Source organism: Anabas testudineus, chromosome 4 (genome assembly GCF_900324465.2).
Source record: "Anabas testudineus chromosome 4, fAnaTes1.2, whole genome shotgun sequence".
NCBI classification, from domain to species: domain Eukaryota; kingdom Metazoa; phylum Chordata; class Actinopteri; order Anabantiformes; family Anabantidae; genus Anabas; species Anabas testudineus.
In genome coordinates this window covers 22,985,438-23,006,468 of record NC_046613.1, presented here as the reverse complement: position 1 = coordinate 23,006,468, position 21,031 = coordinate 22,985,438, and the positions used below count along the sequence as shown (strand labels likewise).

Genomic DNA, 21,031 nt, shown 5'->3' with positions numbered 1-21,031 from the left:
TATTACTGACAACGTCTCTGTTGGAGAACACGAATCTCAGTGGATCAACAGTCAAACATGCTGATCTAACATTTTCCATCACTCCACGTGGACATGACGGTCATTAAGAAGGTCATCTTCTTCTTCTTCATCTTTTTCCTCTTCTTCTTCTTCTTCTGTCTGTAGTGTTGCTGAGTCACAGTTGTTTGTTGAGGAGACGTTACCGTCTGCTGGCGGACGGGGGGGCGGAGGTGTTACGATGCTGGCTGCCTCCTCAAATAACAGATTCTACACGCTGTATCACAGTCTCACAGCCTCACACTGAGTCTGGAGCTTGTTTTTACGTTCACTAAGAACAGCACATCGTTGCTTTTCATGCTGCTCTGAAAGCATCACGTGGGGGAGCTCATTTGCAGCAGCTCTGTTTGCTCCCAACGCCACTGATTGCTGCGCTAATCTTGATTTGAGATCTCTCCCTCTGCTCAGCACTCCTACAAATGACACTGTGACATAAATAACAACATTTTGTGGAGCACAGATTAGATGTACAATACCTCACAAAGCATCGTCTGAGGATCTCTGCGACAGATCATCCAGCAACATTTAACTGTTTGTTAAGTAAAATTGTCCAAATCAGAATCTAATCTTCTGAGGTAGTTGTTGTTTGTTGGGTTATGGCACAGAGAGGATGCAGCCGTGCTTTGGGATGGAAGAAAGTTGAACACACTTCGGGTGTGATAGTCATGTTGGAGGCAGAAGCATATTTTGATAGAACTTAGAAAACATGGGAGAAGAGGGTGACGTGTAGAAAACGCCAATCTGGGACACTGCAATTATATTTAGAGCTGCTAAATGAATGAATCAGTTTCCTAAATGTGTTTTATGGATATTAGCTGAAATAAACTTTTATTCAAATGAACGTAGCTGCAGTTTAATTTAGTCTTGTTGTTGCTGAGTGATGAAACCAAATCCCTCAACAATTTGATCAAACCCCTGTTACATTATAGAGGGTAAAACTCTGTCTACTCAACTCTGAAACTCTTAATATCACATTAGTTTGAAGATTTTCACTTCGTCATTTGAGAAGCCAAATGGTACAAATCCAGTTTGTTGGGACTGGTTCTACTCGGACTGAAGGTGTGAAGCTCAAAGCCATGAAGTTTGATCAGTCTGAGGTTTGTCCAGTAATAAATCGCTGCTCAATTCTCTCTAAGCTTCTGGTTCAAGTGCTGCCAAACAATTAACACAGCACACGAGTGTTTAGTTGTGTTCTGAAAGTGTTTTTACAGTTTTCAATGACACCACAACAGCAACACCTCTAATTATGTTTATAGTTCTGGGAAATGCTTCTTTCCACAAATGAGCTAATCATCAAATTAACGTGTGCAATCAGGAAACGTGTTGTAACAGTGTTTAGACTGAATCCTCAAGGACCCCGATAATGGTCCCTGAGGATTCTTAATTTCTTTATTCCTGTATAGAAACGGAATAAATGCTTCAGATTTGAACCAGTGACAGGATCTGTGTGTCTCAGCTGACTGGATGTTTACACCTCTAATGACCTGCCTCGTCCTCCACTTGTCTCTTTGTCGGATTCCTGATGGGGGCTTGGATTCATCTTGACGCTGGCGGCGCACAGAGACACCAAGAGGAAGACGAGGACTTCTGTGAATTAGGACAAACAGATGAATTAAACATCAGAGCAGCTTCGTCTCCTGAATTCCTGCCACTGTTGTCTGTGGGCTTGGTTCCCTAAAACAGAGACAACCGATCAAACACAGGGAGGAAGCTCACAACGGTCTGTCTATGCTGAAGACTGACACGGATGTCGGCTCCATGTAAACAGGAAGTTTGCTGGCGGACCTGTGTGGGAGGGAGACGGCCATCGATGCAGCAATTAGATGACGGGAAGACGTAAAAGCAGGATATGCCCAGAATAAATGAAGCGAAACTTTTTCAGCAGAGGGAAAAAGGTCAAATGAATCTTTTAAAAGACACAAAGTCACACAGCACCAAACAATAAGGTCATGATTAGGTCTATTTCCAGATTTTTAAAAAAGATTACAGCAGTTATTACATCCTCTCTTTGAAAAAGAAATAAAGACACATTAGGAAAATACAAGGTAAAATCATTGATTCATTTTGATTTGTGTAGCATATTTTCTTTACATTACAAAATTATGAATTCATTTAATTTGCGACATTTTAAAAATATAAGCAATAAAAAGTCTCAGGTTTGCTTTACTGGTCCGTTTGTGCAGCGCTGAGCTTCCTTCATTCATCAAAACGTCTGAGATTGAATCGACTGGTTTCACAAAAGCAAAAACAAAACAAGATTTAACAAGACGACAGCAATAGATCTTTTTTTTCTTTTGTCCAATTCTGACAGCTAAATAATACAGATCGACACGACTACATTCTATAACTGAGTAAAATATAATAAATCATTTTCCTTCATTTCTTAGAGCGAGAACTGGTTTCTGTGCTAACAAGTGTTGTGTTCATCAGAAAACAGAAACCTACATCTACTGTAGTGGTTTTTAGAAAGTAAAACAGCTTTTTTTAAATATGAGTCTATAAAAAGGTTTTGTCCAGACAGCCGGACGCCCTCAGAGCAGCCGTTACTACTTCCACCTTCTGACTAAAAGATCACGTGTGTGTTTGGTTCTGTTCTCTTCTACAGTCCACCTGGTTCATCCAGGTGAGTTACAGTTACGTTCGTCTGTGCTGAGAAGCCGAGTGGTTCACTTCAATTTAAAACCTCTAGTTTTGGTTGATTTTATAAATCTATTTTAAAATATATCAACTCTACACTCTCCCAGTTGGATAAAGTCTCTATTAATGTGAGCGCGTTGCCATTTAAAATTTAATTATTAGAATTATCTTCTGTTATTTGGGTGAACTGGATCTTATTAGCTAATCAGGGATCAGCTGTTTAGTTGTGGGACCTTGAAGTATTAAAAGTCTGAGGGACAAAGCTTTCTTTCTCTAACGAGCCCACATTCCTCTCATTCTGCTGGGCACGACCTGACCGCAGCCACAGCTGGCTCCGTGTCCGTCTTAGTGTCTTCTGGGACGTTTTTTTTTATTCTTTCTTTTTTCTATTTTCTATTTTTTGAGGTCAGAAAATCCCAACAAGGACGCAGCAGTCACTTCTGGAGCCCACTTGTCATTTTCAGAGTGTCTCTATAGTGAATCCTGATCCAGATCTTCAGAACAGATTCTGTATTAATAGTGTCAATAAAAACGACATCACCTTTATCCAGCTCAACACAAATAAGCATGTGAATTACTACTGAAACGTTAGAATGCATTGACTTTGGTTTTCACTTTTTCATTAGTAGATGACGTGAAAATAAAAGCAGCCTCTTCTCTTTTCAGACAGCTCTCTAAAAGCAAACAACTCATCTGACTGAGCTGCTAATTTCTGTCTTTGGTCTGTCACTTAATGACGTGCTTGAATAAAATACACCTCTTTCATCTCTCTCTGTCGACACCTCGTTATCTTTTCTCTCTTGTGCTCTATAACAGCTTTTCTCCAGCCCTCTCAGCACATGCTGCCCCTCCACCTCTCTGCCTGGCAGGTTTCTGGGAGGGTAATAACAATTGAGTTTCAGCTGAGCCAATTCAGAAAGACACTTTTTGTCAGCAGCTGACAACTAGAAGCAATTTTCAACTTAACCCAGAGTTTTGTTCAGGTACCTAGTCGGGATCTGGAAGCCCACAGTGATCTGGTTTGTTCATCACTGGTCTTGAACCTCTTCCCCAGATCATCTCATGTATTATGAGATCTCATGTATTATGAGATGATCCCTTCGTGCCAATGAACCAGGCACTGTTCAATTCAACATGCTTTGTCTGAAAATCCACCCACAGAAGTCCTAATGGTGCGGGACTAACTGCGAAAACTAGGGTGACGGGCTCCCTGACATCCCGACACCAGGTGACAACGAGCTGTCGACCTAACGTTAGTGTCCTGTACTAAAGGCCAGTGTTAGAGCGTCAGAGCTAAGTTCTGTTGCAGTGCAAATCCTACTGGAGTTTAAAAAAAAAAAAAGGGATGAGAGGTTATTTATAATGGATGAAGCTAAGGGTCAAAAGGCTTCCAGTCCTTCAAACTCTGGCACAAAACGCTGCTTGACATTTTGTACTGACTGAACTCAATGTGAACTCTTCCCAAAACCTTTCCATCTCCAACACATCCACATTCATTCAGATTCTCCTTCTCATTTCCTCTATCGCCCCCTAAAACTGCACTCAGGCTGCAAATTTCACACTGAAAAAGTGATTCCACTGAAGATAATTAATTCTAGTTAGAAAAGTCTGAATTATAGTGTCATTTACAGTAACTCTAGTTGTTATATTAGTTTTCATCATAGCAGCTTTTGCATAATATGAATTTACCATGTAACTAAATTTCCCTTGATATAGATTAAAACTGTCTCCTGCAGGTAACGGCTTGATGATACTGTAAATAATTATTAGCTATTTTAAAATATTGATTTAAAATGTGTTTTTATGCTCACAAATAATGAATGAGCAGGATTTTACCGCTTCAGCACACTTAAAGGGAGATTTCGTCTCACTAATTATATTTTTACATCACCTGGTTTTTGTATGACTAAGACATTTTAATAATCATTTAAAACATGAAGTACAAGTCTGATAACATTATATTGTCCTCCAACTTTTTGTTTTTTCCTTTCTTCATTAAAACCTGAACTTCCTCTGCAGCACAGTGGACCTTCACTTCCAACCAGTATCCACCATTTACAATGATTCATCGTCTTAGAAAGATGAGTTCAGTGTCAGATTGAGCTTTGATCAGTCACCTTAGAGCCAAGATTTTATCTTCACGACCTTGTAAAAGTGGGTAAAAATATAAAAAAAGTCCCTCCTCTTGTTCCCACCCTGGGTCCTGACACTACTTGTTCCCTTTTCGTAAAGTGAAGTCTGGAGAAGGACGAGTTTTGTATTTAGTGGCAGTGAATATTTGATCTGCGGTGCAGTCAGTTTGATATCTTGAGTCTTTTAAGCAGAAAGTAAGAAAAAAATGTTTCTGAATCACACTGGAGTGGTAAGTGACGCTGGTTCTGCACCTTACTCAAAGGACAGCAGGTCTGGATGTGGTTCAGCGTCTTCAGTGCCCACTCCATTGCCTTTACTGCAGGGGGCGCCGTTGCCCAGCATGACCTCCTCTCCCAGGCTGATGCGACAGGGGGTTTTCCCTGAGCACGGAGTGGAGGCTAGCCGGGAGTCCGGCCCTGACGCCTTCTGCCAGATGTCACACGGCTTGGCTCTGGACTCCAGCAGAGGGGGATCTTTGTTGATGAGGTCTGGTACAGAGAGCTGGAGCTGGGACTGGTGTTCCTCCACACCTCCTTCAGTGCTCCTGTCCTCCATATCCTCATCTTCTCCATCTTTCACTCCATCCACCTTACCGTTTCTTTCTGTTGTCTTCGTATCAGCAGAAACGTTTGTCTCTGTATCGCCCGCTGGTGGCGTAACATCTGAAGACTCTTCATGCTGCTTCTCATCCGGCTGCAGCTCCTCGGTGTTCCCCGGCTCCTCCTTAGCGATGAGGGGAGTTTTTCCAGGGGAAGAGGGGAAGGAGGAAGGGTCTGCGTTGTCAGGAGAGGAGACCACAGGGTCAGAGGAGATCATCATGTCCTGGGTTGTCTTCAGTGCTCGAGGGAGGCGCTTCTTCCCAGACGGGGGAGGTGGGTCCAGCCGAGGGAAGGAATCAAAGGAGGAGATGCGACTGGAAGAGAGGAGAGGAAGGGAGGGGGATACATGTGAGGGTTAGGAGAAAAAGGGGGGAGATAGGGAAATAGAGCCAGAGGGAGGTAAAGGAAGGTGAAATTAAGCTGGTATGGTACCAAAATACCTTTAGGACTAGTTAATATAGCTGCTGGCCGACTGCTCCTAACATCATGCACATGAATAATCTCCTGTCCACCTCATCTCATGCAACCAGGTTTCAACAATGGAGTCCGTCACTTCTTAAATAAATAAAACACTGATCCACAACAGTCGGGACCAGTTAGAAAACGCTTTACAGATAATCACTAGTAAATTAAACCATGTATTCACAGTCCAGTGAATGTAGACAAATGGCAGCAGAGCTGCTGTGAAATGACTTTGGCTTGACTGATCTTCAGTTAGAGAGACAACAGATCAATGCTTCTGAAGCAAATCCCTAAACACAAGAGTTTGAACATGGAATCAAGGAATGAACAGAAAATGAAAAAGGCATTTCCCTTTTTTTATATTCTATTAAGTTTAAAAGTTCTTATTCAAAGTTTTCTGATGTCTCACTGGCACATTTCATGTGTCATTAATCATTTCAAACCACATTTCACAGAAAGATCTTCAATTATTCACCTTTTATGACCCAGTACCTCATTTACAGTGATAGACACTTTCTCTCAGAACAGGTTTTTTAATACGATTGCCTACAATGAGATGATGTCTTTCTGTGGTTTAACTATTAAACTAAAAGTATGGTCTCAGAAAGTTTTTTCACATATTCATCTAAAATGATGTATGTTGCCCTTAAGATGAGGATTCAAGTTAAAATGATGATTAAGTTTAGCAGATCTATGTTTAAATGGACCAAGTCTGCACCGATGTACAGGACACACAGTAGATGTACCTACCTGTTGGCAGTCGTCTGATTCACCTGGTCCATGCAGTTCCATGAAGCACCAATGCTTTTGTTGACCTCTGTGACCCCAATGTCCCCGAGGTGGCTGGGCTCCTTTCGTCTTAACAAGTCATTGACCTGAATGTGAGAGAAAGAGAAATTAATTTATTCTGACTGGATTCATTTCAATAAGTCGTACTGTGAAATCTTTTACTACTTTTTTCTGGTTGTACTGACCTTTGCCCCGACTGCCTTTCCCAGGTTAATGGCATTTTTCAGCCTCTGTTGTCCACCAGAGTATGAAGTGTCAGCTGAGCTGGAGCCCGGGTTGGGATTAGCTGATGCCGGAGGACGCTGGGCTGAGGACTGGCCTGGCCTGGAGGTGTGTGGACTCTGCTGCTGGGCAATGGAGTTCTCAAACATACTTTGATCAACTGGGGGAGAAACAGAAAATAGAGGAAAAAATATAGAGCGGTGAATACAAAGCAGGATTGAACATCTGCTTTTAATTGCTGCAGATCCTTAAAGCATTAAACAACACAAATGGGATGTTTACCTGAGACTGAGATGCACAAATGTATATTTAAAAGGAAAAAAAGGAATACTCCACTGAACGAGTCAAACAATGATCACAGGTCTTCTGCAACATTGCTAAATAAAGAACAAATGTTCTAATTTATGACTTTTTCACCCATTATATCTTTAACACTTTGCACTGAGCAGAGCTACAGATTTCAGGTCACAAAAGACAAAGCTAGATTTCTGGTGGAGTATTCCTTTAAGAGACCAAGACAAAGATTTAAAGGGATGTTATGATAATACATCCAACATAAGACTATGGAGCTAAGCAGTAGAATAATATATAAAACACAAGTTGCAATGACGCATGCACATCAACAGCAATAACTCTAATGGAAATGAAGCAGGAAGGGACCAAAATGCAGGATCAGACACAGCGAGTGAAAGAGAGTGAAGACTGTTGTCAGACTGATCTTACCTCTCGGAGAGAAAGGATTCTCGGAAAGCATTTAATGAGACATACAAGTATCAGATTATTTTACCTCTAAAGATGCAGTTTACTGAGCTGCTTCTGTTTCATGAGCTATGAGAGGACAAGTCACAGCGCAGGTAATGACCAAGAAATCAGCCTGAAACTCTTTAAATTATAGCTCTTACGCTCACATATCTGGAAGATACATAGTCTCGGCCAGATAAATGGAGAGAAAATATCACCATTTGGAATCAGATGGAGTATCAGAACTGAGTGGAAAAGGTAACCTTGACTTCACTTTGAGCAGGCCAGTGTTTCACTTTGTGTTCCCATTAAAAAGTCTACGAAAACACATTAGCTAGAGGCCAGAAGAAATGTGATCTAACACGGGTCACGCACAAATGTAGGAGAAGGAGAATACACCACTGACCATTCACTGGTGTGATTACAAAAAGACAATTTACATGTTCTTGTGAGTACTTGTTCAATGTTCTGCCTGCCTACCAAGGTCATTCATCTGTACCGACTGTACATCGAGGTCATGGAACAATCTCAGGATGGAGAGCGTCACATTGCATGGACCATTAAACATCCTTATTGATCCTGCCAGACAATGAGGCCACAGAGTCCTCCTAGTTTACCTCCTAATGGAGAGGCTGTAACATTGTAAGCCCGTTGGAGGGCTTTGTGAAGGGCAACAGAATGTGAAGATAATTGTGCAACACACCCTAAAATGCGCTCTGTAAAAATGTATGCATAATGTGGAACATTTAATGTTTTGCAGGCTCTCTCTCAACATGTTGTCTTGAAAGCCATGCTGCTGAAAAGGTGAAACCTGCTGTTTGGAAATGGGCCCAGGTGTCTCTGTCTGGCTCATTTACACACAGATGTGATTTATCATCACTATTTATGACCACATCTCTGTGGTGGCTGTCCCTGAGCCAGCTCGGAAGCTCTCCTCTCCTAAGGCTCACGTATACTCTAAACGAATGCAAATTTGTCAGCTATCTCAAAGGCTGTCGATTAAAGTGGTTTGCGTAAATGGCACTATACCCACTGTGACTAGAGGCTACTTGGTCCTGGCTAAAGTAACGTGGAGTAAGAGATAATTCCAGAAAAACACCTGAAAAGACGATGTGAGAGATACTGAATAAATCAGTTTATTCTTCTCAAAGAGGAGACTTTCACAGTTCCTAGTGAACCTATAATGTCAGTACCAATCCTCTCGGGAGATAACGCTATTTCAATACCCTCGACAGGAAAGATCTTACGTTGGTGTTTCCTCCTGACAGAATGCTCATTTGTAGACACTTTAATCAATTTGTCTCTACTTGTACTTGAGATTTCCCACCAGTGTCTCTACCTGACAATTGAGAATTTAATTTGGGCAAACAGTTAATCTATGTCCTCCCAATTAGTGGGGATGGGACTGCACCCCCACTGTGATTTAGGCTGATGAAACTGTTGGATTTTTTCGACAAATCTTGCTCAGTGAAGCATTAATACTGGATAAGTAACTGTTAAAACACACACCTGCACTGAAACCTCAGCAGAGGCTGTGTTTCTATGAAGACTGTTCTAAATTAAACAGTGATATGCATTTTCCCCAAAGACTATCACACATGCTATTTCAAACTTAGTGCTCAGTTTGAATGAAATTAAGTTATAAAAATGTAATCACTGAAACAGCACCGACCTAGATTCGTACTACACACTAGGGCTACCAGTGTTTTGACTATGGTTAATGAAGTAAAATAAGAAGAAGAGGTACGCTGCCAATGTGAAAACCAAAATCAAACTAGATTTTTGAGTGTGATTTTGATGCTGTACCACAACAGACACAGAAGGCAGATTAAAAAGTAAACTTGAATTACTGCATTGCGGCTGTATGACTTCGCCAACCAGTGGAGTTTTCATGTACTGTGTAACTTTCCTGTCTTTTAAGTTTATGCATCAGTTGAAGGAATAGTTGGAGGTCATTGACCTTTGACCATGATAATTGAATTAATTCATCATAAAAAGTGGTGTGATATCACATTTGGACGCTGGACAGATGGACAATAGTTAGTTTAACAGCTCCAGTGGCAGCACATAAAACAAAGGATGAAGTAATTGCATTCTATTTAAAATATGAGATGCTGCATTTCAACCTAACAAATCAGCGCAGTGGGTAACATGTATTGTCTGGTACGCACAGTAGCACAACAACTATCAGAACAGCCTATCGTCAACGATAGCACAAAGATTATGCGCGGTCATTATTGTATAAACTACAGCAGAGGTTGTACAGGTCGGACACTTTGGGCTTTCACTCAGGCAAAAATGAGACTTGCAGGTGTTGGGATATGTTTCTGGGCCTTGTAACAAACAAACCAGACTTTCACTCAGGGAGAATTCCTGCAGTCTGTTTGTTTAGTTCAGGAAGGCTGTGCAACACAGGACTGTGTGTATTAGTGTCTGCTACATTGTCTTTCAACTACAAACACTCTTGGAGGAATCTCTAATAATTATGGTTCATTAACAGTGAAATAAGGATTTTGTTTCTGTGGATTAACAGCATTGTTCAAACAGACAGAAACAGAAACAGAACAATCAAACTGTTATTAAAGCAGAGTGGGAAAGGCTATTTTCACTGTCAACATCATTTTGATTTGATGCTAAATCACTTTCCTACCTTACAGAACTATTAAGAAAAAGAGCAAAATGAAAAACAGCTGTGTCACAGGGTGCCACAGAAAAGTGGCTAAAAACACATGATCAAGCTCTCACTCCCACTCATGGACCAGCAACAAGTGTTCAGACTGAATCAACTGAAATGATAACGCAACCTTCTGCAACACTAATGAAATTGGAATATCTACCCTAAAAGAAAAAGTCATGTCGAGCCTACAATATAATTACAATTTACTAAGTCGTGAGAAACTCCAGTGACAAACTCTGAACTTGAATTGAACTCTTGTCCTCTAACATATAAGGAAATGAAGTTAGTTTGTGAGCACAGATTGAGACTCAATGGTCAGGATGCTAAATGCTCTCGGCTATGTTGTCTCAGTACTGTGAGTGTAGGCTTATATAGGCTGTCATAGGTGTGAAAGCTTCTGTTATTTTCATTTTTATTTCAGTGGTTAACTGGACACTACATACTACATGTCACCACTGTGTCATGTTTAATCATCCTTTCTGGTGTTTAATGAAAAATTAACATGTTTTGCTCCAACATATGTTTTTCACTACTTGGTGGTGTTTCCTCCATGTTCATAACGATGAATCATGAAGTAATAATGATTATAGTTTTCATCAGGTGGAACTGGTAATTGTCCAAATCAGCCCCCACCACCCTCGCAGGGAGCTCTGTGTGACTGCAGCTCGTCTGCTCCAAGCAGCCAGTGTGAAGTTGTAATTAGCTCAGCTCAGCTTTGCCACCTCTGATCAAACTGCCAAACTCTTAGCTTTGTTCTTAGCTGAGGGTAACCCACTTCTGTCACACAGCGAACCCTACACATGTGCAAACACACACACGTTTTGTTTTGTATTCACCTACTACTGTGTAGAGAAGAGGGTCAAAAAGTTAAACAGCTTAAAAAGACAAGGGGAAACAAAACCAATCGAGGGCCATTTCATGATGCACCCACATAGAACTTCTTTTTCTCTAGACTAACATTTATATTAACAACAAATGGCCAGGACTTCATTCACTAGCAGGACGTCATGTAGTTTTATAACAAATAAATTCTGAGCACTTCAGAGCAAAGTTAGCAGTATTTGTACTGTGCAGATACATATAAATGTACACATTATACAAGGTGGGTGCATATAAGAATCTACAACGTCAACACCTCTGAATGACAGCTGTGCATATTCACCAACATGAAGCCCTGAAAAGCTTGTTCCAGCCTTATGATAGAGGTTCAAAGAGAAACATTTTGTGGAGTCTTGTGTTTGGGTGGTGAGGACAGCATGAGATAAGCTTCTGCTTACAAAAAGTGAGACAGAAACGGGAGAGAAATGCTTAACACGTTCAGTTTCTGCTGCTGTCGCCAAAGTAATTACAAAACAGGAAACAGCTGAATGTTTGTGCACATTTAATGTGTGTCTTTCCTAAAAATCCAAAAGTATACACGTGTCATGATGTTCGGTTGCCGCATGAGTACATCTTGAGAGGATGAGTGACCTGAAACACACTCATTCAAAAACACAAACACACTAATTCTCAGGCCAGACAGGGTCATTATCACTGCTGTATTAAATTAGAAATCCCCACTTGGCTACATTAAGATGTGCCGGGTGTCTTGGTGTGTGAGGTAAGAGAGGCCAATGATGTCTGAGGTCTGAAAGCAAGGGAGAAAAATACCTCTCCCTCTCTCTAACACACACACGCAGAGAAGGTGGAGACGCTCATCAATTTTTTTTTTACCTGGAATCATTATTACATAGATGATTAAAGTGTGTGGGCGCTGGCGGGGGGCCGTCTCAGACTGATGAGGGGACTGCTCGTAGGACAGAATTAATGGAAGAAGTTTCTGATTTATCTGAGTGACAAGCTGCTGTTCACACCATCACTCTGTCTCTGCTTCTGAACATTTTTAACTTCCAGTTTTATGAATGATCTAATGCACACCGAAACATCCTGAAGATGAAAACACTTAATGTATTATGGACCCAGTACATTTGAAGACATTCTAAGGAGAGTTAACTGTACTTGATATGGATTCAAGTTTGTATATATGGATAAGAAAGTACTGTATGTGGTAGGTTGGTTAGTATGGAACACATGGATCGTGTTATTGGCCTTTTACTGGAAACATTCCTCAAACTGTGCTTCACCAGCAGGCTCATAATTACACACATAACCATTAAAAAAATTATCATTTGTGCTTTTTCTGGATATTTCATATTTGACACTATTTATGGCTGACATTTACTCTGCCATAACAATTAAATGAATTTAAATCAATTAGTTGACTCTCTGTTATGCGGTTTGCAGTCAGTGACAGTGATTAATAAAGAAGATGATGAGGTACTGATCTTATTTATTTTTCAGGTTTACCATCAGTAATTGTACCTAAAACATCCGGAGCACAGAACTAAAACGAGCACAGAAACACCAACCGTTTTGTGGTTTTAGCTTCTCCAATATGAACATTTTTCTCTATGTTGAGTTATTGTAAATCAAATATTTGAGGTTTTGGACAGTTGGACAAAGCAAAACCACTTGAATTCGTCCCTTTGGACTCTGTGAAGGACAGTTTTCACCAGTTTCTGATACTTAACAGATGAAGTAATTAGAAAAAATAAAATAAACAATGTTAAATAATGACAACAAGCATTCATGAGGTTTTAAAAGACTGGTCATCCATGCTGACCGTGGATTTTGACCATGGAAACAGCAATAGACAAAACTATCTCAATTCCATTAATAAGTTCCAGGCTGTAGTTAAATTTGGTTGAAGGCTGCAAAAGAGAATCGATGCCGACAGTAAAGGCTAATTGATGGTTACTGCTTGTCCTCCAGTGGACGTGCACTCACACAACGGACGAGGACACACTTCTATTCATACATCTGGGTATGTATACACGGACATTTTACACACACATAAACACGATGGCAACAGCAATGGCTGCAAATCACAGTCTCTGGTGTACTGAACCATCCACCCCAACCTGCTCTTTAAGACATGATGGGGTGCTTCGGAGAGACCACATTTATTATTTACAGGAAAATATAACAGCTAATGTTTTTCCCCATATGTTTACACTGTAGAAAAAGTGAACAGACATGTCCATAAGTTGGTAAAACTTTAAATTACGATGTCATATTTTGATATATTGATTTGAGGCTTGGTTGTTAATGTTCTCTTGATTTAATTAGTGCTATTAATGGTATCTTGTCCTTTCTGTCTCTGTGTTATCTGCAATACTTTCTCCATCTTAATTTCCTGCAGCACATTATTTCACTCTAATCTAATTATCCAAATTAGCTTTCTCTCCTTCTTTCAGAGACTGACAGCACAGCAGTAAACTCTGAACTTTGCATATGATTGAGGTGCTTCACACAAAGCAAACTTTGAATTCCATTCCCAAAAACATCAGTCAGCATCTGTGTTGCAGTGACAGGCTGAGCCTCCTGGTCTGACCCTCAACCTCAGGGGAAAACAGAAGCCCCATTAAAAAAACCAACCTGTCTTCTCTCTCTCCATGTCCTCTCCTTCTTCTGTCTTTGCCTCTCTTACCCGAGGTAACCTCTTTACAAAATAAGTCTACACCAAAAGGAAATATGCCTGTGTTTTTCCCTTTGGGGTTTATATTTATTGTTTACATGACACCAAACTGAAACTAAAACTAATGAAGCTTAAAAAACATTAAAATTCTCCACCACTGCAACAACTGCTCAACTCGTCTATAGAATTTAGATCATGCAACATGTAATCCCACATAATCTCAGCTGAATCCAATACTGATTACACTTTGGTAAACGAGGTGAAAACTCTAGATGGGGAGAGCTGACCTGCCAGACTGGTCAATAAAAGAGCAATTACTGCAGCACACCTAAGTCTCTACCTCTTGCCTTCAAATCATCTTTAGAGCACCTTGGACAGAGAGAGAGGATGCTGGACTGGACAGACAGATCTCTGCCATAAAGCAATTTCCAATATTGCATTTGTGATGTAATACAAAATGCATTATGAGTCTATTTACTTGTTTACCATAGAAAACACAGATTACTGCGTAAATGTTTTTAACCATAGAAGCACAATGTGGTGATCACAGCTCTTGTATTTTTTATAGCTTATATTTGTTTTAACGTTGGCAGATTGGTGTCATTAAAATTATCCAGATTATCTAGCAACAGTTCCAGTTTACAACATTTATCACTGATGTACAGACACATGCTGGATTATTCTGAAACTAAAGAAAGAGTAAAAATATGAGAATTCTCTGGGAAGTTCTGAATTCACTATATGTTCTTTTTCAATGATTTCTCAGCAGAACTGTTGATGTGTATTTGTTTGTATTTCCTTTAGGTCTGTGTGTTCAGATTAGACTGAGTTATGACTCAGAGTCAGGGTACAGATTAGGACTCAAGGAGAAGAAGGGACCACAGAAAAAATGTTATCTCTCCCCAACATCATCATGTTGTTCCCGCATGAATGAGGCTTTAGTTCAAAACTATAAAGAGTAAAGATTTGTTCACAGGCTCTTTCAGCTTTACTATGTTGCACAAGATTTCAAACGAAGAGAGAGAAAGCCATCATAAAAATTCGACAGCACAGAGCTCCAACTTTTCTACTTAAGGTGGCCACAACAAACCACACTGCGATGCAGCCACAGCACGTTATGTTCTAATTAAAGGGAGCAAATCTAAGTTCTTCTTGGCCGGGAAAGCTTGTTCTCTTGATCTTATTACACTATTACGGTAATATCATGCTCCACATTTATGTAAAAACCACAGTCACATGGAACAAGTTCATTCAACTCTCTGGCAGTTGTTCATAAACATTCTGGAAAGTTACTGACCGAACTAAACAGTCAAGACCGTAAATTATAAAAACTTAATCACAAATGTTTTGTAAAAATACAGTAAACACCATAAATGAGCTACAACACTGTTTTGGGATTTCAAGGGGTCAATTTGGTATCGGTGTGCAACCAAAGGTTACTACAATATAAAAAACAAATACCGTAACTACGCATACTAAAGTATGCAGTTCATGCACAATTTAAACTGTTTGCACAGTCTGACAAAGACAGGAAAAGGAAACAAGAGACAAAAAGTGTGAGAGCAGACTGCAGGAGTGCAGGTTGTCTCCAGACATGTTTGGGTGCCTTCGATATCAAAGTCGGCAGATCAATAATTCATTCAGCCATTTGCTACATCACTGTCTGTCTGACCCTACAGCTCCCTGGAGATTGTGTGAGAATATGAGAGACAAAAGTGCCATGAAGTTCAGTAGCCACGAATGAAGCACTAAGGAAAACGAGGCAGCAGAGACTAATGTGTTCAGTTACTCTCTCTTCTGCTCTTTCAGATTCTCTTTGTGTCTGAGTGTGTGTTTTTGCCCTTGGACTTGCATCTGTGTAAGGATATGTGTGAATGGTGAAATCTAGGGTGGTTTTTACAGTAATAAAGTACGTTTAGTAGGATTAGAACTAGAACTAGACCAACACGTCCTAATGGGACTGATCAACATTTTATTTCACGGCAATATGCATTGAGCCACCAAAACTTTAAATCTCAACCTGACTGTTCCTTTCTGCCTACAAGAGCGTAAAGCAGCACAACACCGTAGGTTCATCTTTGCAACGCTCACCATAATGCTAAAGGTAATTTCCAAACCTGGACTGAAAAATTTATTTTAATGAATAACTTTAGTCAGTTTCTCTGGAATGACAATTGTTTCTATATGAAAACAAATATGGCTACAGGAAATAATGTTGTCATTTAAAGAAGGAAACATTATTTCCATTTGTCTTTATATTTATTCTTTATAATTTTATGTAGCCATTGTTATAATGATGTAAAACAAACAAACAAACACAACACAAATACTAATGTTCAGCTTTGCTCAATAAAGCGACCAAGATGATGTAAGAAACTGTCATTCCCACAGAACTGACTTCAATTATATTTTTCCAGGACTGAACTGTGTTTTCTTTGACTCCGACCACCTAGAAGAGTTGTTGATCCAGCAAATGCCTTCAGAATTTGGGTTGTAGTGTTGAAGTGTTGCACAAGTTACTATTACTATTACTATTTACATACTAACTTCTGGACAGTTAGCAATGTGACTCACTTCATTATGTATGTAATACACGAAAAGCACAAGCTGGGGCTATGAGATCTGGTCCTTGACCAATTAAAAGCACACAAAATCATATGGGCATGCATGTGTGTCCAAACATTTCTTTAGCCAGAAAAGATAAAATCAGAACAACATGCTGTAGGACCTCACAATTGAGATTTTGTATAATCTGACTTTGTTCTGAAGACAAAATGAAGAAAAGAGGGCTTCTTTGTGTCTGTGTCTTATTTTGAACCTTAATACGACACATCAAACACTAACAAAGTTTAAATATTACTGACTAGAAGCTACAAATGATCAAAGGTGCCTTTTGTCTTTTCCCTTCATCTCCTGTGTGCCTCACTGGGAGTTGTTCTCTTTGAGGTTGATGCAGACTTTCACCTCTATTTTAATCCAACATGAGTGTGTGTTACATTTGTCAGCACATGTGAAGAAACACAAAGGAAACAGCCGGAAACTGAAGAAATGGGGCAAGACAGACATGCTGTCAGACAGTTATGGCTGAGACAGGCCTGTAGTTACGCTGTGATTCAAGATCAGTTTTGCTCTTTTAGCCCGTTACATCTGGAGCTCCACATGTTCCACATTAGGTACCACGCCACCCTGCTGCTCAGCATGGACGCTAGCTTTGCGTCATGGGAATATCAAAGCAGACTGCCACCACATCCAGATGTCAGTGCACAGCAAAGCTTTGCTTAAGTCTTGCTGCCTCTGCATGTGTATATGTATATGTGAATGGTGAGGCAAATGCAAGAAAAACATCTCCACAAGGAACGCTAATCAGACAGGAGCAGCCAAGAGGTTAGCTATAGCTAGTTCAAACCTAATTATCCTGTGGGAAAGTGCAGTCGGGGAGTGTAATGCTTTAGAGGGCAGCTCCTGATTCAAGATAATGGTTCAGAAATATAGACTCAAAGTTACACATGCTGACAGTTGGATTATTTAACTCAGCGATTCTTTTCTTTTTGTAAGTTTATTGTAGTTCAGTGATGCAACCGAGTAGGTTCACAACACTTCTCCGGTCCAGCCTCGCCTCTCTTCCTACTCTTCTACCAACCACCTCATTTAAATCATCCCTTCACTGCAAATGTGCACGCCTTTTGTGGCATCTCTTCTCATTTCTAAATAAATTTTTTTTCCCTCGTTCTCCTTCCCGTTTGTCTTGCGGGCACCAAACATCTCCCCAGCTCCTACCAACACCAGAGGGAGCCCAGTCATGTTGTCACTGGAGTCTTAACCAAAACTCTATTAATAAATCAGGTTCAACATTAATGTTTGTGGATTAAATTTTTTTAGTTGAACATAAAATCAAATAAATACGGTACTTTCCAAGGCAGTTCATTTAAATATTATGACTTTGCATCAATCATTTAAAAGAGAGAAAAGCAGCAAATATTCACGTTTCACAGGTTGGAATCAGCAACTTTCATTTTAGCTGTTTTTTTTTTTTTTTTTGGCTTCATCATAAAATGCTTGTTTCTGTTCACTGTAATTATTATGTCTGGATTAAAGAGCAGTGAAAGCTGAGAAACATGCAAATATAACACTGTGCAACACTGAGGGTGGTCTAATAAGCAAATATATTAGAAATGTTCTGATTGATTGAGACCTGTTTGGCTCAGAAGCTGAGGTCAGAGAATTAATTGCTCAGCTTTTAAAGTCCTTTATTCCTTCAGCTCTTCTGGTGCAGACATGGTCATTAATTTCAGCAGTGTGACAGTCTGCTGTGAGTGTTTGCACTCTTGTGTTTATACGTGACCCGCCAACTAGACATGTCTCTGTCAGCACCACTTGACATTAACAAACAACCTCAGACAACCCCTCATAACCACGGGGCACACTTATTTAATAGTCTGTAGCTCTTTGTGTTTGCTTGGTGCATACACAAAGAGCCTAAACATCATAAACCAGAACATAATAAGTGTGTGTCAGTATCTGGAGCGGATACATTTTTATTATGTTCCACTGAATTTTGGAAGGTATCTGCTCCTATTCAGCCTTGAGAGCATTAATGAGGTCAGCCACTGATGCTTGGTGGTAAGACCTGTGTCAAAGTGAGGGGCCGTGATGTCCACAGTCATTTGTTGGAAAAAGAAACCAGGCCCAGACTTAGTAAATATTCCCCTTGTTATCTTCTCCACTCTGTCCAGCCTAACTTGCTGCTTATTTTGGAGGCTTTGTGCCTTCAGCACAGTCTGCAGCAATGAAACGCATAATCTGCTGGATTTAGGTCGAGAGACTGAGTTGAAAGTTCGAGCGCATTCCACTGTTTGTTGTGCATATAAAGAGCTTGAAGTTCAACCCTGATCACACAGCATGGATGTTATAAGTTAGCACTTTGATCTTATTGTTCAAATTCAATTTGGATTGGAGTACAGACGCAAAATAGTGAATACACGTTGCTGTTCTATTCCTTAAAGGCTTAAAAGTATATGCTACAGCTGGGTAGTGGAAATATTGTATTTTGGAGTTTAAGACTATGTAGGTGTGGGTTGGGTACATCTGGGTATGGTTCCAGCGTGCCTGTGTGTGTCCCTGCAGGTGACACTCTGAGCTTTTACAGAAGTATATCGATCTGTGCTGCTCCCTCGCTGTCCCAGTAGTTAACCCCTGTTTCGAAGAACACATGCCTGTGACGGGGTAATCGATACATGTCGCCAAATGCTCCTCTGCTTGGTCGGACTTGCTGGCATTGTAGCCTTCAGATGGCAACGACAAGCCCCATCGGACAATTAAATTAATGCACAGAGGAAGGAGGAAACCACAGAGAGTGTGAGACAGACAAGAGTAAGATAAAGACAGAGATTTGAAGTCAGTGATCAAGCTATTTGAAGCACAGAATCTAACGTCTGGGTGAAATGTAATCGGTCGAACCTCGTGACGATCAGATAAATTTATAGACAGAAGGTCTCAAGTCAACACAGAGGACACACACTTCTGTGTCCTCTCATCATTAACTTAAATAAGTCTCTGTGCTGAGGTTTTAATTTGTTGATGGCTTTCAATTTAAAAAGAACACACATTAGCTGTGTTGCATTGTGTCGTGTCAGTTAACAAGCATTGGCTGATGCTAGTAGCCAGAAGCTAAATGCACTAAGAGAAAAAAGAAACTTTCATAGCTAGAGTAGCACCCAGACAGAAGATACAGGAGGTACAGTTTCTTCTATTCTGCAGTGTGTCAGACTTGACCAATTCCCTTAATGGAAGAAAAGGCCAGTTCTTTGTGCTGGGGTTTTACTGGTGCAGGTACAAAATGTACAAAGGGTGGTGTTTTTCTTTTACTAACGACAGATTCATTTAATACCAGAGAAATTAGTTGAAGTTGAGTTACAGTTTTGACTAATGATGCTAAACGCTATGCATGTACATACAGTAATAAGAATTTGACTCACTTCCTCTGTGTGATTACTTAGCACTAATGATGCAGGGTGACATTACTAAAACTGTCCAAGATCTTGATGAGAGTATGAACTAAATGGTCAAGAACTATAAGGCAGCATGTGAAGTTGATTTCTTCCCTTGGTCTGACTTAAACATGACCTGAGGATAAAAAACATTTGCAAATTAGAGGTTTTCTGGTCACATGCACGCCTTTAACTTCAAGACAGTTAAGATTTCCTATCTAGTTCAATATCAGATATCATTCAAATTATATCTTTCAGCTTGTCAGAAACACTAATGAGAAAAATATTCTTTGAGGAAACCTACTGGGTTCCACACCTTAGTGGAACATACAGTAGACCGGGTGCAGTCGTCTACCAATCATAGGATCGGTGGTTCGATTCACATGTCAAAGTGTCCCTGTCCAAGCAAATGTGAATCAACTACTTACTTCTCACGTAAAAAATGGCATTAAGTTAAATCTTTTACATTTAGCAGAATCTGCCACACAAATAACTCAAAGAAGCTAATTTCCTGTTTGCTTCTGTTTGTGCTCACCACAAACCTCTGAACATAAGGTAAGTATCAGCCAACATTTTCTAAAAAGCTGCTCCTCATAACTCTTTCTCATCCTCAAGTCCTTCACTTGGGGACCTGACCTCCAGCATCTGTCAAGGTAAAAGGCCTAGGCTTGTACTTATTTGTGCAACCACACAACATGAATCAGTAATAGATAAATCAGCAACAAGAGACCATTTAGAAACTCAGCACATCTGACATTTTGCAGAGGTCGGAGGAAGACAGGGGTACAATGGATGACAGGAGAATAAGGTTAAGCTTTAGCACGTATGAGGCAAATATAGACGATATGAAAGGAAAGAGAAAGAGAGAGAAAGAGAGACTATTTACCCCAGAGGCTAGAATAGAGGGAAGGTAAGAGCAGACTGGGATCAGAGAAGAGAAAAGTTTTAAAATAAAGGAGTGAGAGTAACACCAACGGCAATGACACCAATAACGCACAGCGTGGATGAATTTAAAGTAAAAATTTAAAGGCTGCACCAAACAATTATTTTCCTTATTACTAGTTTTTCGATTGCTTAGTTAACTTAATAAAATGGGAGAGAATTCTGAAAAAAATGTTTTGTTTTGTCTAAGCAACATTAAAAGCCAATACTCAATTTACTAACAAAGAGGACTCTGAAAACCTGGAATTAGGATGGGATGGTGAAACTT

At 40.1% G+C, this 21,031-nt stretch overlaps 1 protein-coding gene across 2 annotated transcripts in view; it reads right to left on the bottom strand.

Annotated features, from left to right (window-relative positions):
* Nucleotides 1–1,999: 1,999 nt before the first annotated feature.
* Nucleotides 2,000–21,031, bottom strand: part of LOC113152522 (carboxyl-terminal PDZ ligand of neuronal nitric oxide synthase protein-like) — a 146,784-nt gene continuing 127,752 nt past the window's right edge. For both annotated transcript variants that reach the window (XM_026345814.1, XM_026345815.1), the window contains exons 11-13: nt 6,863–7,059; nt 6,639–6,763; nt 2,000–5,740 (exon numbers count right to left, since the gene is read on the bottom strand). In XM_026345814.1, the coding sequence (XP_026201599.1) occupies nt 5,080–5,740; nt 6,639–6,763; nt 6,863–7,059 (983 nt within the window). In that variant the 3' untranslated portion in view covers nt 2,000–5,079. The remainder of the gene's footprint in view (nt 5,741–6,638; nt 6,764–6,862; nt 7,060–21,031) is intronic.